This window comes from Cetorhinus maximus, chromosome 29, assembly GCF_964194155.1.
Source record: "Cetorhinus maximus chromosome 29, sCetMax3.hap1.1, whole genome shotgun sequence".
In the NCBI taxonomy this organism is placed as follows: domain Eukaryota; kingdom Metazoa; phylum Chordata; class Chondrichthyes; order Lamniformes; family Cetorhinidae; genus Cetorhinus; species Cetorhinus maximus.
Genome location: NC_135907.1, coordinates 15,888,845 through 15,903,109, shown reverse-complemented (window position 1 = coordinate 15,903,109; position 14,265 = coordinate 15,888,845). Strand labels below are relative to the sequence as shown.

Sequence of the window (14,265 nt, the reverse complement as noted above, 5' to 3'; positions counted from 1 at the left end):
TGTGTAAAATAAAACACTACAATCAGAAAAAAACAGATCATGTTGACATCGGAACTCAATTTTGGAAAAAGTCTTTGGGAAAAAATCATTTCTTCCCTGAGACACGGTAAAGAAATACATGTGACTGGATACTACTGGGTTGGTTAAGCATGAGTGATTTCCCACGGCAGTGATAACCCAGTCTCAGCCTTACTACTGGAGATGGTTGAAGGTGAAGACTATGCTCTCCCTTCCCTGTGGTGTAGCCCTGTTAGGCACCACTTACTAAATAAAAACAAAAAGCTAAAAGCTACTGCGGATTCTGGAAATCCAAAACAAAAACAGAATTACCTGGAAAAACTCAGCAGGTCTGGCAGCATCGGTGGAGAAGAAATCAGTTAACGTTTCGAGCCTTCACGACCCTTCGGCAGAACTGAGTTACTAAATGTTTGGTCATCCTAAGACTGCAAAAAGCTGCAGTTCAGAGGGATCTGGATGTCTTTGTACATGAATCACAAAATGTCAACATGCAGGTACAGCAATTAATTAGGAAGGTAAATGGAATATTGGCCATTATTGCAAGGGGGATGGGAGTATAAAATTAGGGAAGTCTAGCTACAACTGTAGAGGACATTGGTGAGACCACACCTGGAGTGCTGTGTACAGTTTTGGTCTCCTTACTTAAGAAAGGATATACTTGAATTGGAAGCAATTCAGAGAAGGTTCACCAGGCTGATTCGTGGGATGAAGGGGTTATCTTATGGGAAAGGTTGAGCAGGTTGGGCCTGTACTCATTGGAGTTTAGAAAAATGAGAGGTGATTTTATTGAAACATATAAGGTTCTGAGGGGGCTTGACAGGGTAGATGCTGAGAGGATGATTCCTCTCATGGAGGGATCTAGAACTAGGGGTCACAATTTAAAGATAAGGGGTCTCCAATTTAAGACTGAGATGAGAAGGAATTTCTTCTCTCAGAGGCTTGATAATCTTTGGAATTCTCACCCCAGAGAGCAATGGAGGCTGAATACATTAAGGATGAGTGAGACAGATTTTTGATTGACAGAGGAATCAAGGGTATGGGGGAACAGGCAGGAAGGTGGAGCTGAGGCCACAATCAGATCAGCCATGGTCTCATTGAATGGTGAAGCAGGCTCGAGGGGCTGAATGGCTTCCTCCTGCTCCTATTTTTTATGAACTAATGATCTTATGATCATTTCCCAGCAGAAGGTGGGACCGAACTTGAAGCGGAAAAAAAATTGCAAGATTATGGGGAAAGAGCCTGGCAGTAGGACTGAGATCCTCTTCAAAAAAGCTAGTGCAGACCCAGTGGGCCAAATGGCCTCCTTCTATACTGCATTCTTCTACGAAAGGCCACGTTCTGCTGAAATAAGACCAAGCCTCTGATTCCATGGCTGGGTTTAAATTCCAGTCTGTCAATGTACAAATCATGCAGTTTCCGTTGTTCATCAGAATTCATCACAAGCCATTGGACAACATATAAATTAAATAAATACAATGATCAACCTCTTTTCCAGTTTCTTTTCTTTGAAAACATACTTACTTGCCTTTGTTTTAGAATCTTGTATGTAATATAATTATACACAAATTTCCCTCTCCTAGAGAACGTGATCTTTGCTAAGTATAATATTAGTACCTCTACTTTTTTTAATTCATTCATGGGATGTGGGCATCGCTGTCTAGGCCAGCATTTATTGCCCACCCCTACCTGCCCTCATTTAGAGGGCGTTTTGTTTTAAGAGTCAACCACATTGCTTTGGGTCTAGAGTCACATGTAGGCCAGACCAGGTAAGGACAGCAGATTTCTTTCCCTAAAGGACATTAGGGAACCAGATGGGTTTTTACAAAAATCAGCAATGGTTTCATCATTAGACTTTTAATTCCAGATTTTTATTGAATTTAAATTTCACCATTTTCAGTAGTGAGGTTTGAACCCAGGGTCCCCTGAGCATGATGGTGGGTTAGCTGGAATACTAGTCCAGTGACAATACCATTATGCCACTACCTCCCCACACTGCTCGATATTGTGGATTAACCTGTGGGAGGGGTGGGGTGTCTGGGTGACGATTGCTAATGTACAGGCACACGGCCAGTCTTCACATCATTAGAAGAAGTCATACTGCTAACAAACATCATTGAACTTAATTGCTCTCTATATATCTGCTCATATTACTAAATGTCAATAAATGGAGTGTGTTGCTAACTCCAATGAACTGGATAAAAGGACTCATTGAACTTTGATATTAAGAAGGATGTGAGGTAACAAGCAGAAGACCGATGAACCCAGCTCAGTGACGGTATGACATTAATCAAGCTTTCCGGCAGTGTCTCTCTCTCTCTCTCTCATCAAGTTCTCACGCTGTGGGCTCAATGACCCTCCCGTCTGGTTTCCTGTGCTGTTGTCTGTATCTCTACACAAGATAACATTCCAGTTGCAGTGCTGAGGTGGCATCTTTCAGATGAGATGCTAACATCGCGAGACCCCGTTTGCCTTCACAGGCAGACGTAAAAGATATCACAGCACTGCTTCGAAGAAGGGCAGAGGGGGTTCTCCCCAGTGACCTGGTCAATATTGATCCCTTAATCAACATCACATAGACAGCTTACCTGGTCATTATCACATTGTTAGTGGGAGCTTGCTGTGGACAAATTGATTGTTGTTTATCCATCATCCCTATGTTCGCTAACCCACAACGGCACCTCTTTCATTTTAAAAATCCTCATGCTTGTTTTTACCAGCCTCGCCTCTCCCACTCTCCGTCATCTCCTCCAGCTCTACAACCCTCCGAGATCTCTGCACTCCTCCCAATCCGGCATTTTGCTCATTCCCGATTGTTATCTTTCCGACATTGGCGGCCGTGCCTCGAATGGCCAAGTCCCTAAACTCTGCAATTCCCTCTCGAAACCTCTCTTCCTGTCTTGCCCTCCTCCATTAGACTCAGTTTAAAGCCTACTTCATTGTCTAAACTTTCGGTAAGTTGCCCCAATATCTCCTTAGGTGGCTCGGTGTCAAATTTTATTTTTCTTCTGTGAAGCGCCTTGGACTGTTCCACTAAATTCCAGGTGGTATAGAAATCTAAGTTGTTGTTGATGTACTTCCTACCATTCCAACAGTGAGTGCAAGTACTTCAATGGTTCTAAAGCACTTTGGCACCTCCTGAGATTATAAAAAGGTGGCATAGAAATGCCTTTGTATCTGTATTGCTGTTAATCCAGTGCCCTGAAATGGTCCGGCACAGTCAGTTCGCCATAACAATTCCATGAGTTGATTGGTAGGAACAGGAGGAGACCACTCAGCCCATCCAGCTTGTTCCTGGCTTCAATGGATCATGGTGACATCTATCTTAATGCCATACAGAGATGACTAGATTTGGTGAACACAGATTAATCAAGCTGGGTAAAAACAAGCAGAAGGATATTGATCATAACGGTGATTTCCTTTTTCCCCTAATTCTGAGCTCCCTCAAATGACTGGGATTGACCGATGCCTTGCACTCATTTTTACACTACAACAACCTGCATTCCTGTAGCACCTTTAATGCAATAAAACATCCCAGGCCACGTCACGGGCGTGTGATGAATCATCCCACAGTCTTCCCAGCCCCACAGAGCAGCAAAAGAGACCAGTCAAACTCTATAAAATGTTATTTTTCTCTTAAAAAAGAATAGGCATTGCAGTTCAATATGGCTCCTGCTATAACTCCAATGTGGTGGTTGAGTTTTGAATTCTGGTCTTGTCCAGCATGACGTGGAAGTATTGACCGTTAATGTGCCGAAAATCCACAGCAAAGAGGCCAAAGAGCAGGAGGAGAACCATCCCAGCAATCCATTCACATATCGCCGCAGCTGTTCTTCTCTTCAAATTGTGCAGCAGCACCACTGGTGGAATGGTCAAGGAAACAGGCTCAAAGATGGTGGTTTAGTTCCAGAATACCGCCTATGAGGTGAAGGACTTTCTCTCCTGATCTGTCTTATTGAGTCTCCTAACTTATCATGAAGTGACTATTCCCCAAATGCTGGCTCCCCTCCAGTATCTATCCCAACTGGCTGACATTCCATAGTGAGCAAGAATTCAGGTTGATTTTACTCCGCCCCACCTGACCCCGGATTCTCCATCTAGTCCCAGGGCCCAGAGGACAATCAAAGTGTCAGTACCTGCCGAACCACCGAAAAGCAGGAATAGAGCCTGAGGCCTTCTGGTCTCCGGGGCCTACCAACACTAAAGCGCCCGAGGGAGCTGAGAGTGCCAATTTGATCGGGTCCCTGAGAAGAAATGTCTTTCTGGCTCACTGAACCTCTTCAGAGAATGGGATCTTCACAAAATCACAGCACAGCACAGAAGGAGGCCTTTCTGCCCATCATGAGGTGCTGGCTCTCCGAATGAGCAATGCAACTAGTGCCATTCCTCGTAACCCTGCACATTCTTTCTTTTCAGATAATAATCCAATTCTCTCTTCAATTCCCTAACGTGATGGAACCTGCCTCCACCACGCTCTGAGGCAGCGCATTCCACATCCTAACCACTCGCTGTGTGAAAAAGTTTCTCCTCACGTCTCCATTGCTTCTTTCACCAACCAACTTCAATCTGTGCCCTCTCATTCTCAATCCTTCCACCAGTTTCTCCCCATCTACTGTCCAAACCCCTCATGATTTTGAACACCTCTATCAAATCTCCTCTCAGCCTTCTCTTCTCCAAGGAAAACAGCCCCAGCTTCTCCAAGCTATCAATGTAACCGACGTTCCTCCCTGGAACCATTCTTTTCACCATCCCTTCTTATCCTGGGTCGGATTTGAACGAAGGTGATGCAGTCACACAGTCTTTGTGCGCGTTGATAATGTTAATCAATATATTGCCTTCTGGCTAAAGGATACACAGGATGAGGCAGACTGTGCATACAAGGCAGCAGATTATCCGGACAGGGCCAATCCACTTCCCTCCATGCCTTGGTTGTATCTTGTAGGTGAGTGCCACCTGGAGCCAGAAGTAGAGGTTCCCAATAAAGAAGGTGAGAAAGGCCCCAATTAGGTGCACGTGAATCTGGTTGACGGTCTATTGAGAAAATAAATGGAGAGGTTAGTTCCTCTGCTTGAATTTGTGTTTCTTATTGTCTCCTCTCCGCCTGCATTGAATTACTTGAAGTAACATTGTGCGACTAGCCAATAATTAGCTGTGTAGTCTCTTGGTAGTAGCGAACTTGAGAATTGCTGAAAAAAGAGACATGCTATCAAAGATTTTCACCTTGCACTCACCAGGACAGATGCAAGAATGCCAAATTTCAAAGGGAACAAAAATTAAACTCCATGAGAAAAAGGTGCTGATTGGTTGACAAGTTGACTCTGATTGGTTGAGGCATTGCCGTGGAGGATGCATTTTTGAATTGAACAAAAGCTTGAGGGACAATAGCTCCCTGGTGCATTCTCCATGGTAATGCCTTGACCAACCAGAACCGACTTACCAACCAATCACCACCCTTTTCTCATGCATTATAACCCGTTGCTCCTTTTGAAATTTGGCATTTTTGCATCTGTCCTGATGAGATCAAGATGAAAAGCTTCAGCATCATGTCTCTTTTTTTTCAGCAATTAATTATGTAGAAGCACCCAGTTATGCTAAACAAAAGACCACCTGTCACTTTCTGGATTCAATTGGATTAGTCCCAGGATAGAAAATGATGGAAAACAAGAAACTGGACCCAAGATAAAAGTCCAAGGAAAGGGGAAGTGCACTTATGAGCCCATCATGGGTGGTAGCATAAGGGTTATGTTATGGAGCTAGTTGTCCAGGGGAGCACGGACATAAATGGCGTTGCTGGTTTGCCAGCAACATCTCGACGCTGGGCCATTTTCACAAGGCGGGATCTGCACTGGAAGAGCTACTGGAATTTTCCAGTCATCCTGCAGCCCCCTACCCCACCATGGTGCGGGAACCAGGCTACCAGCTTGCAGGCCTTCCAGCCCTTCTGTTGCCAATACCCTCACCAGGAACATGGTGGGGATGGTGCCAGCAGCATGTAATTTGTACCTTCCCCTCCCTTGTCCCCCATATAGGAGCAAAAAAACCTGCCCTATGTGCAGGAGAGGACGGGAAGGTGGGGGTCAAGTGAGTTTTCCCTTCATAGATTTTGCAGCAGCGTTTTTGGTTTTTATTAAGTACGTGCTGAAAGAACAGGACTTACTTCAGGGTATTTTGCTGAAACGAAGACAGCAATTTGTTCACCGTCACCTTCGCAAACGCAATTAGGGATGGGCAATAAATGCCGGCTTTTCCGGTGTTGCCCACACTCATGCTCCGGACATCATGAGTGTGGGACAGGCTTGATGGTTGATGGTCTTTTTGGGCCTGTCTGTTTTGGATGTGTGCAGTTATTATTCATGCTTGGCCGCAGAAAATGGCGGCTGAGATTGAAACCGTAACCCAGCGAGACTCGGGGCCCTTCAACCAAAACTACTCCCCTACTGCAATCTACCTCCCCACTTCGGATGCTGATCTGGAGTCTGATACAAAGACCTGAATTGTTCCCACGTTGGGCAGGCTCGGGGGAACGGGCAGGGACGGTCACAGAGCTGACCAATTGGCTCCGCGCCGCCATTTTCCGCGGGCGGGTCAATTCAAATCGCTGAGTTTTCCATAGGAACTGCCTTTCTGGATATGATCTATTTGCTATGGCAGTGTTTTAACTATGGCAATCATTTTACTTATGTTGATCCGCATTCTTAATTATTTGTCTGTAATTAGCATCTTAAATTTTCCATTAATGGTGTTAGTTTTTGTACATTAATACCTCCAATCAAATGTCAAAATAAGGTTTGAGAGTATATTCTGTTGTCACTTTTTAGGTAGAGATACTTTCAGAGTTTGCATTTGTGAATACTTAAGAAGTATTTGGATGTGCACTTGCGATGCCATAACATACAAGGCTATGGGCCTAGTGCTGAAAAATGGGATTGGAATAGTTAGGTACTTGTTTGAGCAGCGCAGACTCGATGGGCCGAAGGGCCTTTTTCTGTGCTGTAGACCTCTATGACTCTATGACTCTAAGATGGTCAAAGATCAATCAGCAATTCCATCATGGTTGAATTGTCAATCAATGGAGCCCCTCCTTTAACATTCTGATTGGCTCCTGTGTCCCAAATCCTACCCTGCGCTGATTGGAACCCAATTGGACCTGGCAGCTGTTTGATTGGTTAACAAGAATGGCTGCCCATCATTGATGTTGTCACTTCCTGCTTAATAAAATGAGGCTGTGGCCCTGGAGTATAAATCTAAGTCTGATAAGTGAAGTTTTAGGTATTGTTGGTGTTCATCCTAAATTTGTGATAGGGTTTGTGTTTTGGTGAAAATTAAGGAAAAGAAGCCTGCATTTACAAAATGGAATACCAGGTTTGTCAAAACTATCACCCGGATTGTGAAGTTGCTGTCAACAATCAGATTAACATGGAGCTCACTGCCTCCTATCTTTATCTTTCCATGGTGAGTATTGTCTCTGTTGGTTTAAATGCTGAAATAAACCCTTTCCCCATTTCAACCTAACTTGATGTATTGGGTGTTTGGAGTTTTGTTGCTGTTCTAACTAATGTCAATTCAACCCCAAATTTGGCAGTAATATTGTTGCAATAGTGATATGTTAGTGATGTCCAAAAGCAACTAGTATGCTGAGATGAGTCCTACCTTGGACTCCAGGTGTGAGATTTGATTCTTAGACATGTCTGTTTAATGTTTGTAACCTGTTCAGATGTAGTATGGAGCAGGCATGTTACTCCCAGGCATGATTCCAATCCCCCCCCTCAAGTCTAACCCATGACTGACTAGGGTCAGGGGGTACATCATCTACACCATATATTAGCATATGCCACCTGTTGGCCACTTATACTATGTTAATCTTTGAATATTTATCCTCAGGATGTGACTGGTATTTATTGCCCATCCCTGTAATTGCCACAATTGCATGGCTTTGGTTATTTCAAAAGGGAGTTGAGTCATCAATATTAGTGTGGGAACAGAGTTGTTTGTAGGCCAGACTGGGTAAAGACAGCAGCTTTCATTGGTGGACTAGTTGTGTTTTAAATAATTTGACTGCTTCATGGTTACTTTTTCTGATATTGTATTACTAGTTTTCCTTATTACTTATTTTAAATGTTTGGACTGCCTGAGACTTGACCATGTTCTCTGGGTTACTGGTCCTGTAACCTCACTGCTGAGCTAATGTCATCTTGTAGTTAAAGATGCTCTATGCAACTAACATTCCCTGTAGGAAGGAAATGGGAGCAATTTATTAAATTCTCACTGTCCTAATGAAGGTTGACAACTATCTGGCAAGATTGTTACTTTTTAAATTCCCACTTTCATTACCTATAACATCAATTCATATTTTTTTTTTTAGTGGTTAGTTGTTCCTGTTTCAATAATTCATTAATGCTGGATTGAGTAGATGTTAATCCAAATTAATAAGTGCAAACTGATTTTATTAGGACTGAAATGGGAATTTTTATCAAAACTGCATTTCCTTCAAATATTCAACTAGTGCTGGGTGGTTTGTTCCCTACCTGGCTAATCTTCACAATTGGAAACTAGTTGGTTTTAAAGACCGTTCAATATACCTGAGGAAGGGGCAGAATTTAATGTGACTTCACATTGAATAGTTAGTATGGTTGGAAAGCTGGAAGAGGACTTCCTCTACTTTGAGGATTAGAATTGGGGTCAGTGGTGTTAATGGAATTTGAATTGTTCTTTCAGGTGTCTTTCTTTGACCAGGATGATGTCGCCCTCAACCATTTCTCCCAGTTCTTCAAACATCAGTCTGAGGAGAAGCAGGAACATGTAGAGAAGCTGATTAAATTCCAGAGCCAGCGTGGAGGATACATCCTCTTCAAGGATGTTAAGGTTGGAATTGGAAATGGCCACTTTTAATGATGTGGCTTCAATTCATTAGATTGACAAAGAGAGAGGTGTTCCTTCACTTAGTTTCACTTGTCTGAACTCTCACTACTGGCTCAGTCTATAATAGAACAAATGGATATGATGAAAGCACCCTGCAATAACTGACCTGTCTTTCTCCATTTTAGAAACCAGAGAGGGATGAGTGGGGCAACAGTCTAGAGGCAATGCAGATTGCCCTGGATCTGGAGAAGAAGATGAACCAGAGTCTGCTGGATCTACACCAACTCGCCACCACTGAGACTGACCCTCATGTAAGCTTCACTTCATCCTAATTCTGATCACTGGTAGACTTTATACTGTTTTGTTGCCTTTGAAATGATCAACCAATTAGACCCAACACCACATTGTCCTGAATGACTACATTCTAGTATATCCATGCTCACTGATCTGAAGTGAGCAATATTGCAAACTGCAATTGACTAAAATCTGGACAAAATAAGAACTTGCTTTTCAACTTAGCAGTGGCTCTATTGGTAGCACTTCCTTGAGTCAATGTCCTGGATCAGTGTCTCTAGTGTCTGTGTCAGCACTGGTATTATCCCCATTGTCCTGGCCAATATCCAATCTGTTGATCGACATCACAAACTGTCTCAGTCAGCTATCACAACTGTCTGCTTCACTTCGAAGGTGCTTGGGATATGCAATGCCAGTCTCTGTTATATAGCTCCTTTCATGGCCTGAAGATTTACCATTAATGGAGCACTATGTTTCATCAAAAGATGCTTTTCTTGAGCATAACATGCAGCAAGTAACTTCCTGAAAGCTGTATCGCTATGAGAAGCAGGAGTGAGGAGAATTGGCTGCAGAGGGTCTGATCTTCACATTTTGACTGTTGCAATGTTTCTTTTTCTTCCAGCTGTGTGACTTCCTGGAGACTCACTTTTTGGATGAGCAGGTCAAGGCCATTAAGCAACTTGGGGACTACATCACCAACCTGAAGCGTCTGGGAGCTCCTAAGAATGGGATGGGAGAGTACCTGTTTGACAAGCTCTCACTAGAGGAGACCAGTTAACGTGGCATCTAGTATCTGATTGTAGATTACTTTGCTTGTATGTGATGTTTCCAACTAGACCTGGACAATTTGGCTTTCTCCAGGAAGAAAGAACTTGTAGCATTGAATTGCTGTGCCACATGAATTGAAATAAAAATCTTTTGATTGACAATTGCTTTAATTTCTACCTTGGAGCTAATGGTAGCTTGAAGTACTGCCTGGCTTACCTAGACACAACATTGATAGACCGTGGGTCTTCCACTGGGCTCCCCTTCAGATCGGGAGGGTGGTGAACAATTGTCCATGTCTCCTTGATGTGCTCCTCCTGAGCTGACATCATCAACAAGAGTTCTCATAGGCTGGGATGCAGTCCTACAATGGAAATGTGAGGAAGGAGTGTGGGATGTGACAAACCTTCATTGGACACCAATGTTCCATGTAGCCTTCAAAGACTAGAGGGAAATTAATTCAATTAAAGCAAGCTTCCCCCTTCCCACGACCTTTTCCTCCAGACAGCCTCAGACTCAAATGTATTCTCATTAGCACTGAGTTCTCTATGATCATGCAATTGTCTTTTAAATGAGTAGAGATTTTTTTTTTGGCGAAAGGAAGATTAAGATTCCATCTGTTCCAGTTGTAGTTTCCCAAAAAAAAAAGCACATCCTAGATGCCATATCATCTAAACTTTTAAGATGGGAATTAGCCAATCTAAATAGACCTCCAACAACCCAATACTGGAGTTTAGACAAATGGGTGCAGCAAAGGACATGATGTTATTTCCTGCTGAAGGAACAAAATGTGTCCTTTTGTGATTCTAGGATACCCAAAATGAGAATTCAGGAACACATCCAATTCTGTTCGCACCACTACTGCTGTCGCTTTCAAATCAAAGTTTGTGATCTGCCACACAATTGGCTAGAAGGCTCAGTGTAGGCCATTTAGCCCCTTGACTTTGTCAAGACTGAGATCGATAGATTTCTATGTATTAATAACATTGAGTAATATGGGGATAATGCAGGAAAATAGTGTTGAAGTAGAAGATGAACCAAGATCTCATTGAATGGCGGAGCAGGCTTGAAGAGCTGAATGGCCTGCTCCTATTTATGTTCTTGTTCTGCCATTGAATTAATTCATAGCTGATCTGTATCTTAACTTATGCCCATCCTGGTTCCACAAGACTTAATATCCCTGCCTAACAAGACACTACCCATTTTAACTTTGAAATGTCATTTCTCTCAGCCTCAGTTTTTTGAGTTGGGTGTTGGAGCACAGAGAGCTCCAGATTTCCTCTTCCCTCTGTGTAGAACTGTTTTCTGGACATCAACCCTGACTGTCCAAGCTCTAAGGTTCTGCCCCCTTGTTCAGGACTCAGGGAAATAGGGTGAAACTATCAAATCCTTTAATCATCAACACCTCAATATAAGATCACACCTTAATCTTAACTTGAGGAAGTACAATGTATTTGGAAGCAAGAGGAACTGGAGCAAAAGCAGTATGGAGTAGTGGGGTAGGGGAGTGGAGTGGGGTGGGGGGTGGGGGGGGAGAGAGTGGGGTGGGGGTGGGGGGAAAGAGTGGGGTGGGGGTGGGGGGAAAGAGTGGGGTGGGGGTGGGGGGAAAGAGTGGGGTGGGGGTGGGGGGAAAGAGTGGGGTGGGGGTGGGGGGAAAGAGTGGGGTGGGGGTGGGGGGAAAGAGTGGGGTGGGGGTGGGGGGAAAGAGTGGGGTGGGGGTGGGGGGAAAGAGTGGGGTGGGGGTGGGGGGAAAGAGTGGGGTGGGGGTGGGGGGAAAGAGTGGGGTGGGGGTGGGGGGAAAGAGTGGGGTGGGGGTGGGGGGAAAGAGTGGGGTGGGGGTGGGGGGAAAGAGTGGGGTGGGGGTGGGGGGAAAGAGTGGGGTGGGGGTGGGGGGAAAGAGTGGGGTGGGGTGGGGGGAAGAGTGGAGTGGGGTGGGGGTGGGGGTGGGGGGAGGAGTGGGGTGTTGGGTGGGGGGGGAGAGTGGGGTGGGGGGGGGAGGAGAGTGGGGTGGGGGGGGGAGGAGAGTGGGGTGGGGGGGGGAGGAGAGTGGGGTGGGTGGGGGGGAGGAGAGTGGGGTGGTGGGGGGGAGGAGAGTGGGGTGGGGGGGGGAGGAGAGTGGGGTGGGGGGGGGGAGGAGAGTGGGGTGGGGTGGGGGAGGAGAGTGGGGTGGGGGGGGGGGAGGAGAGTGGGGGGGGGGGAGGAGAGTGGGGGGGGAGGAGAGAGTGGGGGGGGGGGGAGGAGAGTGGGGTGGGGGGGAGGAGAGTGGGGTGGGGGGGTGGGGGAGGAGAGTGGGGTGGGGGGGGAGGAGAGTGGGGTGGGGGGGGGGGGGGAGGAGTGGGGTGGGGGGGAGTGGGGTGGGTGGTGGGTGGGATAGTGGTCACAGAACCGACGATCCCCGGTGATCACAATCTCACCGATTACTCATCTATTGTCAATTTGAAGCTTGTTCGTAATTAGAAATGTGGACCCAGTAAACATTTTGTGCAGTTCTGTTGGGTCTAAAGACCCAGAGACTCTAATCCAACCACTCACACTCAACGAAGCACAATATCTGATTATTCTGGAACTGGCAGTAAAAGTAAATCATGATTTTTGGCACCAAAAAGCTGTTTATAAACATGAAGTTCATCTCGATATCACAAATTCTCCATTATTGCTGGGTTAAAATGCACGTTGCCTGAGCCAGTGTCTATTGGATCTATACACCCAGACTGACCCTCATTTAAAATTTGTATCATTATGCTCTGCAAGGCTTTTAAAGCAATGGAATGAGTACCTTTTCCATCGTTGAGTATGAGTGGTTGGATTAGTGTCTCTGGGTCTTCAGACCCAACAGAACTGCACACCATGTTTACTGGGTCCACATTTCTAATTACAAACAAGTTTCAAATTGACAATAGACGAGTAATCGGTGAGATTGTGATCACCGGGGATGGTCAGTTCTGTGACCACTACCCTACCCTCCCACCACTACTCCATACTGCTTTTGCTCCAGTTCCTCTTGCTTCCAAATACATTGTAATCCCTCAAATTAAGATTAAGGGGTGATCTTATATTGAAGTGTTTAAGATGATTAAAGGATTTGATAGTTTCACCCTATTTCCCAGAGTCCTGAACAAGGGGCAGAACCTTAGAGCTTGAACAGTCAGGGTTGATGTCCAGAAAACAGTTCTACACATAGAGGACAGTGGAAATCTGGAGCTCTGTGCGCTCCAACACCCAACTCAAAAAAACTGAGGCTGACACCAATGACATTTCAAAGTTAAAATGGGTAGTGTCTTGTTAGGCAGGGACATTAAGCCGTGTGGAACCAGGATGGGCATAAGTTAAGATACAGATCAGCTATGAATTAATTCAATGGCAGAACAAGAACATAAATAGGAGCAGGAGCAGGCCATTCAGCTCTTCAAGCCTGCTCTGCCATTCAATGAGATCATGGCTCATCTTCTACTTCAACACTATTTTCCTGCATTATCCCCCATATCGCTCAATGTTTTTAATACATAGAAATCTATCGATCTCAGTTTTGACAAAGTCAAGGGGCTAAATGGCCTACACTGAGCCTTCTAGCCAATTGTGTGGCTGACCACAAACTTTGATTTGAAAGCGACAGCAGTAGTGGTGTGAACAGAATTGGATGTGTTCCTGAATTCTCATTTTGGGTATCTTGGAATCACAATAAAGGACACATTTTGTTCCTTCAGCAGGAAATAACATCATGTCCTTTGCTGCACACATTTGTCTAAACTCCAGGCTATGGGGGGCCTATTTGGATTGACTAATTCCCAGAGAGAAAACAACTTAAAAGTTGTAGATGATATGGCATCTAGGATGTTTTTTTGGGGGAAACCAGAACAGATGGAATCTTAATCTTCCTTTCACCAAAAAAAATCTCTACTCATTTAAAAGACAATTGCATGATCATAGAGAACTCAGTGCTAATGAGAATACATTTGAGTCTGAGGCGGTCTGGAGGAAAAGGTGGTGGGAAGGGGGGAAGCTTGCTTCAATTGAATTGATTTCCCTCTGGTCTTTGAAGGCTACATGGAACATTGGTGTCCAATGAAGATTTGTCACACCCCCACATTCCTGCCTCACATTTCCATTGTAGGACTGCATCCCAGCCTATGAGCACTCTTGTTGATGATGTCAGCTCAGGAGGAGCCCATCAAGGAGACACGGACAATTGTTCACCACCCTCCCGATCTGAAGGGGAGCCCAGTGGAAGACCCACGGTCTATCAATGTTGTGTCTAGGTAAGCCGGGCAGTACTCCAAGCTACCATTAGCTCCAAGGTAGAAATTAAAGCAATTGTCAATCAAAAGATTTTTA

General features: G+C 44.9%; 2 protein-coding genes across 2 annotated transcripts; one reads left to right on the top strand and one right to left on the bottom strand.

Moving 5' to 3' along the window:
- Positions 1-1,967: 1,967 nt before the first annotated feature.
- Positions 1,968-6,586, bottom strand: LOC144669332 (modulator of macroautophagy TMEM150B-B-like). The gene is made up of 3 exons (XM_078531695.1): positions 6,464-6,586; positions 4,869-5,046; positions 1,968-3,875 (listed from the first exon to the last, which is right to left on the bottom strand). Exons 1-3 carry the CDS (start codon positions 6,584-6,586, stop codon positions 3,691-3,693), a joined length of 486 nt encoding a protein of 161 aa, XP_078387821.1. The 3' UTR covers positions 1,968-3,690.
- A 690-nt stretch (positions 6,587-7,276) lies between these two features.
- On the top strand, positions 7,277-10,036 carry LOC144669501 (ferritin heavy chain A-like). Its single transcript, XM_078531967.1, has 4 exons — positions 7,277-7,467; positions 8,731-8,877; positions 9,060-9,185; positions 9,791-10,036. Exons 1-4 carry the CDS (start codon positions 7,366-7,368, stop codon positions 9,944-9,946), a joined length of 531 nt encoding a protein of 176 aa, XP_078388093.1. The 5' UTR covers positions 7,277-7,365; the 3' UTR covers positions 9,947-10,036.
- Positions 10,037-14,265: the final 4,229 nt, after the last annotated feature.

Excerpts from the sequence above, each read along its gene's own strand:
- LOC144669332 (XM_078531695.1), bottom strand. The coding sequence starts at position 6,586 with ATGGCGGCGCGGAGCCAATTGGTCAGCTCTGTGACCGTCCCTGCCCGT. Across the intron at positions 5,047-6,463 it reads TCAGCATCCGAAGTGGGGAG|ACCGTCAACCAGATTCACGT; the intron begins GTAGATTGCAGT and ends TTTTCTCAATAG. Across the intron at positions 3,876-4,868 it reads CACAGTCTGCCTCATCCTGT|TGGTGCTGCTGCACAATTTG; the intron begins GTATCCTTTAGC and ends CCATTCCACCAG.
- LOC144669501 (XM_078531967.1), top strand. The coding sequence starts at position 7,366 with ATGGAATACCAGGTTTGTCAAAACTATCACCCGGATTGTGAAGTTGCT. Across the intron at positions 7,468-8,730 it reads CCTATCTTTATCTTTCCATG|GTGTCTTTCTTTGACCAGGA; the intron begins GTGAGTATTGTC and ends TTGTTCTTTCAG. Across the intron at positions 8,878-9,059 it reads TCCTCTTCAAGGATGTTAAG|AAACCAGAGAGGGATGAGTG; the intron begins GTTGGAATTGGA and ends TCTCCATTTTAG.